Source organism: Ambystoma mexicanum, chromosome 10, assembly GCF_040938575.1.
Source record: "Ambystoma mexicanum isolate Mex_15411 chromosome 10, UKY_AmexF1_1, whole genome shotgun sequence".
Lineage (NCBI taxonomy): Eukaryota > Metazoa > Chordata > Amphibia > Caudata > Ambystomatidae > Ambystoma > Ambystoma mexicanum.
Window position 1 is genome coordinate 1,408,953,233 of NC_090932.1, and position 15,778 is coordinate 1,408,969,010.

At 41.1% G+C, this 15,778-nt stretch overlaps 1 protein-coding gene across 4 annotated transcripts in view; it reads left to right on the plus strand.

The window, feature by feature from the left end:
- Positions 1-15,778, plus strand: part of SVOP (SV2 related protein) — a 750,499-nt gene that overhangs the window by 210,133 nt on the left and 524,588 nt on the right. For all 4 annotated transcript variants that reach the window (XM_069619446.1, XM_069619445.1, XM_069619448.1 and 1 more), the window contains one exon: positions 12,652-12,812. In XM_069619446.1, coding sequence (XP_069475547.1) covers positions 12,652-12,812 — 161 coding nt within the window. The remainder of the gene's footprint in view (positions 1-12,651; positions 12,813-15,778) is intronic.

The window sequence follows — 15,778 nt, forward strand, 5'->3', positions numbered from 1 at the left end:
TGTAGGAACCACATTTGGAAATGCGCTTGACTTTTCTCCAAAGAAGTCCCTCCAGTTGATCAATACACTCTAATGTACGATTTGCAGAGTTTCAAGGCAGCAGGGCACCTTTGGGATAACCTTACCCTCATAGTACTTTAAAAGGTATTTAATAGAAAATCTACAATATTTTGACCTTATCCTACACATCTGTATGGCGAGAGCTTTTATTTTAGAAGTGAAGTGTTCCTTTATTTGTTTTTTGTTTGGAAACCCAACAAACGGGCATCCCAGATATGTAAGATTATCTAGCTTTTCCTGCCCTAATCTCCAAATAAACTGGGACTGCCTATGCGTTTTATGCATATGTTAATGTTAAAGGTATTTATATAGTGCACCGTCACCAACAGAGTTGGTTTCCAGGTGCTCATATGAAGCACCCTTGTCTTAGAGTGATTAATTACAAAACCGTTCTCTTCTGCATATGAAGAAAAGGCCTTGATCAAGCGTTGTAAACCTATCAGAAGGTAGTCAGCATATGCAATCCAATTAAATCTGATGTATGACAGCTTTGAGTGTGTAAAAGCCAGTGGTTCAATTGCCTCATCAGTATCTGAGAAATAGAGGTTGAAGGGGTAGGGGTCAAGAATGCACCCCTGTCACAGTCCCCTTTCTGTGTGAATCTCCTCGGAGAGGGAGCCCTCATGGTCCAACCTGATTTGTATACTAGAATGTTCATGGAGACCAATAATGAGTTGAACGAGACCACATGGGATACTGCATTTTTTAAGCTTAGACCAGAGATGTCCCTGACACACCAGGGTCAAATGCCGATTTCAAGTCATTTGATGCCACACAGATGTTGTTACTCCCACCCTTTCAGACTGGTTGCTGCAGACATCTCATCTCTGGACTAGGCCATTTAGATTTGTTCCGTGCCCCCTTCACAACCCTGTCTGGGGCTTTTTTTGTCTTCCTAACTCACTTTCCCAATCCTCAGGGTGTCCCAGCAAGACAGAGTCAAATATCTTACTGTCTGTATCGAGAATTGAGATCGGGCGGTAGTTTTTAGGTTCGGTTTTGGGACCCATTTTGTAAATAGGTATTACGTGGGCCGTCCTCCATGTAGGGGTGTATGCAGACATTTTCTCTATGGGAAAATGAATTGGAGTAAGCCGAAAACAGCCTATTTCCAATCCTGGGGGGGCCGGTGACAAGCTTTTTGTTTAGAAAATATCAGCCAAATCCATCATGCAAGTCAAAAGTTATTAGTAATAGAATTTTCAGATTTACTATGGCTAATGTCACTCACCTTAACTATAGTACGTGATCGCCGGACTATAATATATATACATATATATTAGAGGGCCTGCGGTAGTGGCCCTGTAGTTATGGTTAAGTTGCTCAACTGATATGAAGGCCACTTTTTGGGCGGCTTATAACTTCGCCCCCCCCTGGAAAAATCCTCACGAAACTTTGCAGAAAAGTGCATAGGCCCGTCAGATTGATTCTGCACAGTTTGGTAAGGTTTCGTGCAGGGGGGCAAAGTTATGCGGGGTACAAAAATGTGTGGTTTTTCCTATAGATGCAATGGAAAAAGAAATCTTGCTCAGGCCTGCAGCCCTACCCGCTGGATTTTATATTTGTGCCAGGAGCGGCGGCTTTGTCCCGAAAGTGTGCTTTTGTAAATTTGGTGTAAATCCATTTAGTAGTTTCTTTTTAAAACAGTCAAAAAAGTAGGTAAAACAAATAAGTGATATCTGGGTTCGGTCCACGGGCTCTCTTCCCTATTCGGTCAGTGGACGGGCCTCCAATTAGTCCATAGGGCGGTGTGATGTCCATGGACATCAGACACACCTGCTGATTGGATGGTGAAAAACGTGAGCTGCTCCAAAACTTTGGCAACGGATGCCATGTTGGATTTGCGAACAGCGATCGTATTCCGCGGACATCGCTGTAACATATACATATTAAAAAACACAACATTGCACTTGTCAAACTAATGAAACAAGCTGTGGAGAGGTGAGGAGTGATGAGGATGAAACCGGATATGGCCATAAAAAGCAACAAAAACAGATATTTTTCATCTCTGAAGTCTGCAAACAGTTCGGAAACAGTCCTGTGATGTCCGCGAGCATCTCAGATGTTCAGGGGCACCCATACATATTTTTGCATTTCAGAGTTGGTGAAAAGCAGTTTTTGATAGCGTATACCTTTGGCACCACTCAATGAAACTGCCTGAAAATGTGTGATATCATTCTAGACATGACCCTGAAAGGTTCTACACATTTTGGTGCTGTTTTGCTAAGATGGAACAAAATTAGAGGGAGGTAACAAATTATTTGAAAGGCTTATAAATTTGGTGCTGTTTCACGAATCTGCACACAGAATTAAAACCCAGATTTGAATGTTTGTGCAATGCTTGGTGGGATTTTGTGAAGAGGTGGCAAAATTAGAGGGGGGTTTTCAACATTCTTAGATGGCTTATAACTTTTTTGCCGTTTGACCAATGTGCACGAAAGATTTTAGAAAGATTATAGACCCAACCTTGAATTTTTCTGCAAAGTCTGAAAGGATTTTGTCAATTGGGAGCTAAGTTATATGACTACATACATTTTGAAACTTTTCAAAAAATAAAACACGTATGGATGTGCACAAATGTTGTGCAAGGAGCATTGGCAAAGACCTGTAAGCATGGTTTTGCAAATGTTGCGCGTTTTTATTTTTTTGAATAGTGTCATAATGTAGGTACAGCAAATAGTGATATACCTTTGGTGACTGAGGTATAGCCGGTGGCCATGGGCAGTGGCCGGCCCGATTGTCAGTGTCATGGCCTGTGGCAATTGGCAGTGGCCAGATTGTCCGAGTCATGGCCAAAGTCCATGACTCGGACAATTTAGCTACTGCCCATAACCACGAAGGACTAGCAATAGGGTTAAAGGGGGCATCGTTACCAGGGACTGGCTATGTGGTGAAGTCTTTCAAAATCGGGATATGTTTGAATGGGAAAGTAAATGCTGCCGTGGCTAAAATTCTGTCCGTGGCTACAGCCCGAAATGCTGCACAGGATTGCATAATAGATCGCTGCAACTATTGCTGCATACACTCCGAGACAATGCTAATCAGAAGATAATTACCAAGCATGCCGATCCAGGTGCCCACGTGGTCACGAGGCCACGAGGCCACCCCTTGAGATCATTACCCACCCTTATTTGCAAGTATAGTGGGACAAAATATTTGAATTGGACGCCAGACTCATTTCCACAACCTTGCAGCAATGACTGACCCACAATCTAAATGCCTTGAGAAAGACTCTAGACAGTCGAATTACGTGTCGGCTGACTTCTAACAATAAATATAGCATCAAGAATGGTTTTGAAGACTGCTTCATTACGACAACAGTTACCTATTGAATAACCCAGTGCTGAGGTGAACAGGGCTCACTCTCCTATTCGAACCGAACACTTGAAGAAGGAAGGGCACCTTCACAAAATAACCCCATCACCAGCAGCAGGGTAATCTGTTGAAAGTACTAGATGAAGCGCAGTGATCTACCCAATCTTCCACCCTGCAATTACTTGATAATCGTGTACTCTGATTTGATTATTGGGACATGCAGCATGGCCGAACCCTAGGTTTGAATTGGAAGAAATATTCTGCTTGGGGCTACAGCCTGAAGTGCTGTACTGAATGACAACAAACCTTTGCGATGAGCATCAGCAAGGACCTGAAAGTATGGCTTTGCAAATCTGTTTGGTGTTTTATTTTTCCAAAGTGTCCACATGTAAGCACACAAAAATGGTGATATAAGTTTGTTGCTTGGACAATGGGTCTGGCCCTCAGCAAGGCCGAATGCCTACTCTGAATTACTTATTGGGGCATGGAGCATGGCCAAAGGTCTAGGTAGAAACGGGGAAAAAAATTCTGCTTGCAGCTGCAGTCCGGAGTGCTGGAAGGGATTGCAGCAAACCTGCATGAGGAGCGCCAGCAAGGACCTGAAAGGATACTTTTGCAAATGTGTCCTGTGTCTTATTTTTTGGAAAGTTTGGAAACGCAAGTACAAAAAATAGTGATATAACTTTTCTGCCATGGGCAGTAGCACAAAAAATAGTGATATAAGTTTGGTTCATGGAGAATGGGCCTGGCCCTCAGCAAGGATGAATGCCTACTCTGATGTACTTATTGGCGCATGCAGCAAGGCCGAAGCTGTAGGTTTAAATGGGAAAAAATAATCTACTTGTGGCTGCAGCCCGGAGTGCTGGACGGAATTGGAGCGCACAGTTGTGCGAGTGCATCAGCAGGGACCTGAAAGGCTGCTTTTGGAAATCTGTCCTGTGTTTTACTCTTTTAAAATTGTCTAAGTCCAGAAAATAGTGATATCACTTTTGTGCCGTGGGTAGAGGGCTTGGCATTCAGCAAGGACAAATGTCTACTCTGATTTGACTGTTGGGGTATGCGCTGCTGATAACGACTCACATAAGTATGAGTTGCAAAAAATATGTTTGTTAAGGGAGGTTTATAGTTGTTTCATATATGGTAAAAGAGGAATATTAATAACTTATATACAGTGATATAACATTATGAATAATTTTCACTTATGAAAACGTATTCAACGGACAGAAAAACATTGTTAAAGGAACGTTACGGTGAAGATGTACCCCACCCTTGGGACTCTGTCCCAGCAGTTAGCTAGTGGCCTCCCACCTTGGCATCCCTCGGCACTTCCCTCCTGGGCTCACAGGAGCACTTGACCATTCGTACTGGCCCTTTTATTTATTCACTTCTGTCCCTGCACATTGCATATGTGGATTTACAGGCGCACTATGTACAATGTATTGGTATAAGTAGGGGAAATGTAGATGCAAAAGATTTGTAGAACATTGTTAAGTGGCAGTTGCTGGGTGGAAGTTGAATATGTTGATAGGCTATATGTAGAGTTGTATTAAGTGATTGGTGGATATATGTGTGAATGGTTTAAAGCAGTGAGGGAGTGTTACAAACATAACAGTAAAAAGAGTGGAAGGGCTGTTTTGTCTGATGGTGTGCATTTGCAATCCAGGTTTTCTAATAAGGCATGGGCTAGATAGGGGAATGTGGAGATAAACGGAAATGGATTATGGTGTTTATTGTATACTAGAGAGAAGAATTTCAGACAGAAGTTTGTTTATGTGCTTTTTTGTTTTTCTCTAGTACACATTTGTCTATTATTTCCATTAGCATAGTAGAACATGCTAATGGAATGTTGGAGAATCTTATTGAATCTAACTACTTTACTGAAAAATGTAAAGTGGATTGAGTCTATAAGCTTATTTTTTTGTTCTATTTTTTAACTGTGAAAGGTGTTTCCTAAAGGCAGCTTTTTAAATGTTTTTTTATTTTGTAATTATTTTCTTTGCAGGAGAGGGTAGAAAGGACGGTGGGGAGGGAAATGAGAAAAGGGGCACCACCCACACATATGGGGATGGGGGTGGACAGGGGAAGATGTTTTGCGTGTGTTAAATCTAAGGTAGAGGGCAGTGTTTCTCATGCTCCTTGATTACGGCTTCAAAATCACTTTGAAATGGCTGCCCCCTGCAGAGTGGTGTGTTGCAGTATATACAAAGTACCGTTGTTTTCGAAAGATATGGATCAACAGCCTCTTTTATTGCTTGCAAGGTAGCTGGTGGGATTTTGTGTTCCACGGAAGGACGCTGTGTGGTTACAGCATTGGTTGAGGAAGATGAGGTCGAGGAAGACAGCCTACTACTTCCAAAGAAAGGAACAGCCTTCCACAGAGCATTGCAGTGGTTGGATTTCGTGTGGCGGTGCATGGAGGTGGTCCCATAGGAGCACTGCCCAGGTTCACTTTGGTAGCTTTAGCCTTTGTTTCTTACAGTGGTAAAGAACTGCCACACCCATGATTCTCTCTGGGTGTTAGAGGTAGGCACTTTTTCTACTTCATCTTCCTGGTCTTCTTGATTGTGTTTTGAAGTATTGCGCTTCTTTGTGTAGGTCCTCCAGCTGGAGATGGTGGTGACTTTTGGGGAGGAGGGAAGGCAATAGCTGATGTCATTTTTAAAATAAATAACAGTTTTCCTAATATTCTTCCAAGTATGCGCTGTGTGCTAGATTGTTCATGGATAATGAGTAAGAATAGGTGTAGGAGCTGTTCATGGTTAGATTTTGAGCTTCAAAGTTCCTATATGAGCTGAGAAAATGCAGTTCCAAACTGTTTGCGAAGCACAAACCCATTCGCAAAGTGTGGATGCATTCACGGACACGTCACACGCAAGCGCCTGGTAACGTGACACTGTCCGAAAAAGTCTGCGATGACACAAAAACAGTGGGAAAAGTTGCAAAAAGTGTATGTAACTGTTAAAAATGATGCTATAAGGTGGGGAATAGCAGCGTTTTAAGGTGAAACTTTGTAAATTGGAGAGAAATGTTGCTATATTGGGGTAGGTATGATATTAGTAAGTTGTAGCAAATTAGAGTGCACTGGTGAAAACCCATGAAAATCACTGAAGAACTTTGTTAAAGGGAAGTTATGGTTAAGTTACATTAATAAAAACCCATGAAATTCAATGAAAAAAATTGTTAAAGGGACGTTATGATTAAGTTGTACTAATAAAAACCTATGGAATTCAATGAATAAATGTTATTAAAGGGACGTTATGGTTACAAGTAAAACCGAAAAACTCTATATAATTGCCAGTTATAGTAAGCTAAGCAACCATAACTCGTGTCACCACATGCACTTCTAAGACAAACACCCAGTACATGAAAGATGACATCACAGATATCATTGATGACACCACTGATAACATCACATATTGAAATATGTTCATGAACAGCAAGGGTAGTGTTTATAATGTTGGTAACAAAATGTCAGGGGTGATCGAAATAAACAACTTAATTTATTAAAGAATGGTCTAATCTAAAGAAAACATTATTATTTGATTGTTGCTGTTAATACAGGAACCTAATTATACATATACATAGGCAGTGGCTGGAGTATATACCAAAAAAGTACAATATTTTTAATCTGGTAATTTCCGATTGTAAAATAATAAATGCTAAAGTTTTGCGTAATGTTCAACATGAAATAAATAGCTAACAATTTCTAATTTATGACATACTTGTGTTAGTACAAAAAATACATATAAAAACCCAGAATGCATACAAATTAGAGCCACATATAGGGAAACTAAAGTAAGGAAGAAAGAAAGAAACAACAGCACCAGAAATTGACAATAACATTAGAGTTCATTATCGTGTGCACAAATGAATTGTGTGTTTGAAGCATGCTTATTGCCCCATGTATGTGCACTGTGAGGTCAAACCAAACTCTACGGAAAGTACTTTAAGAAGATATAAGAAGGTTAATGCAACTATATATAGCACCTTTTCAATTTTTTAAATTCGCATTGTCAGTAAAAATAAAAACTAGCCTGGACATGTCAGTGAACAAAAACAAGTGGCCCAGATATGTGATGTTATCAGTGATGTCATCAATGACATTTGTGATGTTATCTTTCATGTACTGGTGTTTGTCTTAGCAGTGCACGGTGGTGTCATGAGTTATAGTTGCTTAGCTTATCAAATATGGCAAATTTCTGGTGTTTTTCGGTTTTACTTGTAACCATAACGTCCCTTTAACAACGTTTTTTCATTGAATTTCATAGGTTTTCATTAGTGAACTTAACCATAATGTCCCTTTGATAACGTTTTTTCATTGAATATATATATATGTATATATATTGAGACAAAAAGAGGAAAGAATGAAACGTCAATTGAAGGACCATGGTCAAGAAAAAAATAGCACAGCTCACGACACAGTATGGGTATAGGTCTGAAGGTATTTAATGTTACCAAAAAAACAAAAGTACAAAATATGGCTGAAAAGCAGTGGTAAAAACAGAGGCAGGACGCCCGTGAGCACGACCCGCACACAATGCATTTCGCACTCGACTGAGTGCTTGATCACGTGAAGAGACGAAGGACTGGAGCACCTTTGTAGTTTGGCAAAAATAGGCCGTACTGTGAGCCAAGTGGCGTTACAGTAATTAGAGCACTATAAGCACGTTGATGGCAAAAATAACCATAACGCATAATCTATTGCACGCATTCCATGCCAGGCAGACCCACGGTTCCACAGTGCCCCCAATGTAGTTTACAATATTAATAAGAGGTGGTAATTAATAATACAAAGACACAGTTGAATGAATAATATAACTACCCACAAGGAAAAAACCCATCTTTTAAATTAAATGGTAATATAGCAACCGTCTTACAGCCACACAAGAAAATATATGACAGATATCTGGATCATCATAAAATACAGGTATAGATTTCTAATACCAGTAAAGTAAGAATAAAGTGCATGTTCAGGCAGTTATAGCAACAAATTCATGTGCATAAATGCAGGACCAAAGTGACAATAACAATATATGTATAAGATGCAACTTGCAGCATACTGGCAAACGAGATAAAGTGCAAGTGCACACAGTTGTAGCAGCATAATGAAGTGCAAGTGCGCAAAACCAAGGTTGCAATATAAAAATCTATAAAAGTGCACAATACAAAATGCTGGCCCCATTAAAAGATGAAATAAAGTGCAAGTGCATAGAAGCATAGTGATGCCGGGCCATGATGACAGAATCAATAATAGCAAACATTGCGAAGTATCGGCATCATTAAAAGAAGATATAGCAGCCTCAAAATGTGCAAACTTGTAAGAGCCAGAATGGCGGCATTAGACATATATAAAATGACACGGTCCATAGCTAGCCAGAGAAGAGGAGATGATATGAAAGATACCAGAAGTCATAGATCTAACATGGGCATGGAAAGCACGGAATAACTAATATTGACAGAAAGTAGGAATGGTTATTTGTACTAATGTACAAATCAAACAAAAGAGAAGGTGAAGCTACAAGAATAGGAAAAGCAAAAGGACGACAAAAAATATAAAAAATAAACAAAAACAGGAAAGAGCTCGAGTCCCATCCAATCGTGCTGCAGCAGATAAAAAAGTTGGACAGACAAAAGTCTGAAAAATGAAAGCACCGATAAAGTAAGGTGTAAAGTAATACAGACAGACCAAGAATACAATATAGGGAGAAAAATGCTAATGGAAAACACCTAAACCCAAAGAAAATCAAGATGCATAAACGAGAGAAAGGACATCACAGAAATTAACCATATCGACCAGACTTAAGTCCCCAAAAACGTATAAAGCTCCTCATCGAGATTATGTCCATTGGGAAACTTGCTATCGAAGTCCAGAATAAAACGTGTTTCCAATTGTCTTAATTTAAAAACACGATCTCCACCCCTAGGATGAATAGGAATGTGTGCCACTGCAAATAACGTAAGCAAATTTGAGTCGTTCTCATGTTCCTGCCGAAACTGTTTAGCCATGGGGTACGCAGGATCTAAGTTTTTAATAGCCCTAAGATGCTGGCGAATCCTAAGTTTGAGCTTGCAGGTAGTGCTCCCAACGTACCACTTCATCCAGGGACACGAGAGGACATAGACAACAAAAGTAGTGTCACAATTGATGGAATAATTAATGATTTTATTACATTTGGTGACCGGATGCAAAAAAGATTTACAAGGAGTGGCATGAGCACATGCTTTACATTTAGTACATTTCGTAAAGCCAATGGGGGTAACCGCCAGCCAATTGGAAAGGGATGGACTTTTATCAATAGGTGACAAAAAGCTGCAGACTAGCTTGTCTCTGAGCGATGGTACTCTTTTATACGTGATGGTGGGACGTTTGGAAAGTAAGGGGCATAGATCTTTATCCAAGATCAAAACACGCCAATGTCGTTCGATGATCCTGCGGACATTGTGGGAGGCATTATCAAAAGAGACAATGAGTCTAGGTTCATCATCTGTTAAGGTCTTGTGTGATTTGGTACCATACAATAGTTTATCCCTACAAAGTCCTCGAGCTTTGGTATAGGCCATTTCGATGTTTCTTTTAGTATAGCCTTGTTGCAAAAAATCAGTAGCCGCTCGAGCACAGTGATGGTCAAACGATGCCAAGTCAGTGCAGTTCTTGCGGTAGCGGATGAACTCACTGTATGGTATGCTACTTTTACATGACAACGGATGACAGCTAGTGGCATGTAGAGGTAAGCCAGTATTGGAAGGTTTTTTTATGCAGAACTGTGTGAAAGCCAGATGTATCTAGGGATACCAACGTATCAAAGTAAATCACTTCGGTGGTGCTGTGGAATTCTGTGAAACTTAAATTCACCACATTAGTATTGATACTTCTCACAAACAGTTGCCAGTCAATTTCGCTACCCTTCCAAATTGCAAATACATCATCGATGTAGCACCACCAGGCAACAATTTGGGTAGGAAAACTGGACGCAAGTAAATCATGTAAAAATGTAGCCTCCCACCATCCCATCGTCAGATTGGCATACGATGGGGCAAAAGTGCTGCCCATAGCGGTTGCCCTGACTTGCCGGTAAAATGCACCATCAAACAGAAAAACATTATTGGTGAGGCAAAAGAACAACATCTCCAAAATCATAGAGCTGTGGCCATGATAATTCAATGAACGTGTCTCCATAAAGAATTGATAAGCTCGCATTCCCACTTGATGATCAATGGATGTGTACAGCGATACAACATCGAGGGTAGCCAAGAGAAGACCCTCTTTCCAGGGAGTGTCAGCAATATGTTGTAAGAAGTCCCTTGTGTCCTGCAAATAAGAAGGCACAACAGAAACAAAAGGAAACACAGTCTCATCAATAAATTGGGCCAAATGCTCAAGAAGGGAACCACATAGTGTGACAATGGGTGTCCCGGGTGGGTGGGTAAGAGATTTATGTGTCTTTGGTAAGAAATAGATGGTAGGAATGGTGTGGCAGGAGGGAACAAGGAATTTAACTAGATCCTATTCTAAGAGTCCATTGTCAGCCCACTTGATGCAGAGATTATTAAGTTCTGACTGAATATCAGGAAAAGGATTTTTAGCTCGTTTGGTATAGCACAGTCGGTCCCTGAGTTGGCGGTTAGCCTCAGAGACATAGTGGACTCCGTCTTGGATCACTATATTCGACCCCTTGTCAGCCTGCTTAATGACAATATTAGGCAGATTTTGTAGTTCACCTATAGCCTTCAGTTGTGAGGCAGTAAGATTATATTTGACTCTGTCAGTACTTGTCCGTAATTTTCTTAAATCACTGACACATAAATCATAGAAAGCTTCCAAGCAACCACCCACGGTGAACTGAGGATTGAATTTGGATTTATTCTTAAGCCTAGTATGTGTATCCCAGTTGGGGTCAATGTCAAAATCCGTAAAATCAATATTGGTGGAATCAAACTGGGTGTCTTCGAGGCTGGCCAAATCCTTGAGCAATGGAATGTCCGAAATGTGAAGGTCAGTGCGACCAGTCCGAGGTACAGAGGGCTTGATGACCGTGGGATTGATACTGAAGAATTTCTTAAGTTTGATCTTGCGAAAGAATTTGTCAAGGTCTAAACGCGCTTGGGCATAATCAAAAGCCTTGGTGGGGCAAAAGTTGAGGCCAAGTGAAATGACCGAGGTTTGAGGCTTGGTAAGTATGTGAGAGGACAGATTAATAATTTGGCACAGGTTCATAGGATCGGTGGTTATTTTTTGGCTCCAGAGCGCATTGATCTGCTCTCCTGATTTACGCCCGAGCCGTTTCCCACACCGGCCTCGGCGAGTCCGTTTTGTGATTTCTGTCCTTTTCCTCTGCCTCTTGGCTTGCCATGACCTCTGCCACGTTTTTGATTTTTCCCTCCTTGGCAGAGTAACCGCATCTCGTCTAAAAAATTAAGCTTGACCGCTGGCTCCTCATTTTCAGAAGCTGAAACATCCGATTCAGATGAGATAGTGCCGAGATCACCAGATACAATATATATACATACACTTTTTGGTCGTTTTAAAAGAAAATACTGGATGGATTTGCACCAAATTTACAAAAGCACACTTTCGGGACCAAGTTGCTACTCCTGCAACAAACTTGGTGAAAATCCGTCCAGTGGTTTGGGCTGTAGATGTGAGCAACATTTCTTTTCCATTGCGTCTATGGGAAAAATCACACATTTTGGGACCCCCCTATTACTTTGCCCCCCATTGACAAAACCTCACCAAATTTCGCAGGATCAATCTGACGGGCCATAGACTTATTTTGAAAAGTTTCATGAGGATTCGTTCGGGCGGGGGGGCCGGGGTGGAAGTCGAAGTCATAATTCGCCCAAAAAGTGCTCTTCCTTCAGGTTGAGCAACTTAACCATAACTACAGGGCCGCTACCGCAGGCCCTGTAATTTGCATATGTATATGTAAATAATAACTATGTGTATATAATAATGTGTGTATGGGGTAGGTGGGGAACCCACAGAACAAAAAAAATATCAAATACAGTTCAATTGAGTTGACCAAAATTGAGTAAATTTAACAGCGTAGAACCTGTAGGTCTGTAGGGTGGCATAGATTGCATAGATTGCTGCTGCAGTTAAGCATTTAAGTGGGAAAGGTTGGAGCACCACAATTGTAATCGTGAGGAGGCATTGCATCCTATGGTATCCTGCCTTTTGTATGCGATTGGGAATCTGTGTTATTATTCAAGCCAACTCAATATGTGACACAAGGCGACATCAGATCCTTGCTAATAATGACGCCTTTGTGTTTTCAGCGTTGTCAAGTTTCGCCGCACGGGGGAAAGTTCTAGGTCGGATGAAGACGCCATTTCTGGGGAACATGAGATTCAGATAGAGGGCGTGCGGTCTGACCTAGAACAAGTCGAGCTACACGATGGAGCTGCAGTACCAAAGGAATTTGCCAATCCAACGGATGGTGAGTACGCTTTTTCCAGACACAGGACAGACTTTTGCCTACAACAGGCAAATTGATTGCATTCCTAAACTAAGCTTAATTCACAAAAGAAATCAGACATGTCTATGTAGTGTACACTAGAGATGTGTGCATAACATTGACCTGTATGTCCCTGATTCACACATTGCATACACGTAAATGACTCATTTGTCTTGAGGAGAGTTTTGCCCATCAGAATAAGGAAGTAGAAAAATGCAGAAAGTAAAGGTGCACATCTACAAAATAGTAAATGTCAAAGCAGGTGTGCTGGTTCATGAAACAGGAGCACAAGATATAGTCATGTGTTTTCCAGAGTGAGCTATTCCTCTTTTCGCCTTTTATAAATGTGGACTTTAGCTTAGATAAATGTTACGTGATTAGGCTTTTGAATATTCAGACTTTTCTGTACTCTTTTTTTTTTTAAAACCGTATGCGGGGTCGCCCTCTAACAGCTCCCCCAACACTCCCCCTATCCTAATCTATTCCCTAACTCTACTCTCTATCTCTTTATTGGCAAAAAAAGGTGCAAAAAGGTCGGAAATTTCAACTTAAAAACTCTGCATTTTCAGCCTCTTTATTTTGGTATTCAACATTTTCAAGCATTACCGATTTTATAGTGGTGAGCCCTGTCCCCCAGAGGGGTAACCAGACCGTCGCCTGTGGGCCAAAGGAAGAGGGCCAAGATGAGAGAGGTTAGGTGCAGCAGGGGCGGTTAGAGATGGAAAGACAATTAATTGGGAAGATACAGCAGGGTTTGCAAAATCTACTAGCCTACTAGCATGGATGAGGAGATTTTATGGAGGACGAGTACCATTTGCATGGCACTCAACCTTGCTGGTGAGTATGGGGATGTTTGAATCTTTTATTTGACATTTTACGGCAAACAAACTTTATTTGCAGTAAATGGCAAATAGATTTCATTGTGCATTGCTGGCCTTTGGGTGTCAGCATTGCACCAAATATGCAGTGTGCTTATGGTGACAGGCACCAATTTACAGAAAGAAATAGTAAAAATGTTGTCACCCATCACCATCACCACGGGGAGAGTGCATTTCTCTTCCGTAGGGTATGTAAACTAAGGAACTCCCCCTGCAGAACTAGTGGGATTTTAAAGCTTTTGAGAGGCCTGCAACAGGGTTGAGGGAGGGGGGTGTCTGATTGTAGTAGTAGAGGTGCGTGTGTAATCCTTGGCAATGGGTCATACTGAGTGCTGATCGTGAAATTTGTGAATAAAAACCACACTTGTAAAATTGAGCATTTTCTCTGAAGGCCATTCGTAGTACATTGCTCTGTGGTGTTACAATTAGTCAGCACACGCTTGCATGATGGACTCAAGATATACTCATTCTTGCCCTTGAAGATATGCTCAATCATGCCCTTGAAGGTTGGAGGCTTAGTTCACTAGATAAGGTTTTAAACATCCCTGCCCTGATCCTCAAGGGGATAACCGGGAAGCACCAATCGGAGTGATAGAGCCAAGAGTTGTCTGTGTACAGATGGATGTGGACAGCACAAAAGGGAAAGAGGGGAGATGAAGAAGGGGAAGACAAGAGCCTCCCAAGAGCCATATCTGCTTAGCCTTTTGTGAGGATTATTTTTACGTGTGTGTGTGTGTGGTTGCATTTTTGCATTAGATCATTTGTATGCTCACTGATCAGGATTTCTGGCACAGCATGGTGCTAAATCCTTTTTGTCTATGGGGATGCCATACCTTTCTGTCTTTATGTCAGTTATATATCACAGAAAGGGATGTCCACATATACCTCCATGGAGTTAGGTAGGGTACACTACAGCCACATATGATGAAGAGAGCACAGCGCAAGAGGAATACTGCACATCACTCCTCCGACTATTGATTTGTAGCCCATGGGATCAGAATTTCCCATTTATTTAGTAGCCTATTTTACATTGTTAAATCCTCTGCACAAGTGAGTAGCATAACTGGGAATTATTTGGAAAGCAAGGACCAACCTATCTTTGCCCCCTATTCCCAGATGGGGGAGATGCTTGCCAAGGGGTCCCTTTTGAGTCAATGAGAGAGGAAATGAGGCAGAGAGGGAATACAAATAATGTTACAACTCTAGACACTGCATATGACTCTGACATCCACTTTCTCTAGCCCTCTTGGCATGTTTTGTTTGAGCCGTAATTACTGCAATGTATTCATGTATCATTACAACATATTTCAGTAGATTTTCCAAACATATCAGAGCTGTTGTGGCCATCTCTGTGGCTTGTCTATACAATAAACGGTGCAATAAAAAACTACATTTTTTATTAGTCACCGAGCACCGGGTTTTATATATGCAATATTCCACCTAGTTTGTTAACAAACCATATCACAACCAAATGTGCTTATAATCTTCGAGTTTGGAGTAAAATTATTTTTTTAGGGAGTAATAAAGTAACTCCGCTTCCAAAACTGGGCAGCTATTAAGCAAGTCAAACTGTATTCTAATTCTAAAATGAATAACCTGTAATCTATACTTGTTTGAGGTATCATGCAAACTAAAATGCACGTTTGCCTTAAAGCAGGGGTCTGCAATCTGTAGCTCTCCAGATGTTTTTAATCCCATGATCCCGCACCTTTGACTATGCTGGATAGAGCACGGGAATTGTAGTTCAAAACATCTAGAGAGACAAATGCTGTAGACCCATCCTCAAAGTCTCCCTTTAGATCAGGCAGCATACAGTAGAGCTTCTTCCTGTGACCCTGCTCTGCCGCCTGCCGAACTGTGCGGGTGCAAGTAGGGGGCATGCTTCTATGTATCTGTTGTTTCCTATATTTTCTTGGGAGTATTTTTATTCCCTTTTCTTTTTTGTGGAGATTATTTTCCTATTTTTAGGTACTAAAAGTAACTGGTACTCTGGTTATCTGTAGGGCTGGGAGGAGGTATATCCGGGGATTCCTAATAGCGAATGACGAAAGGACATTTCAAGAGGTTCCA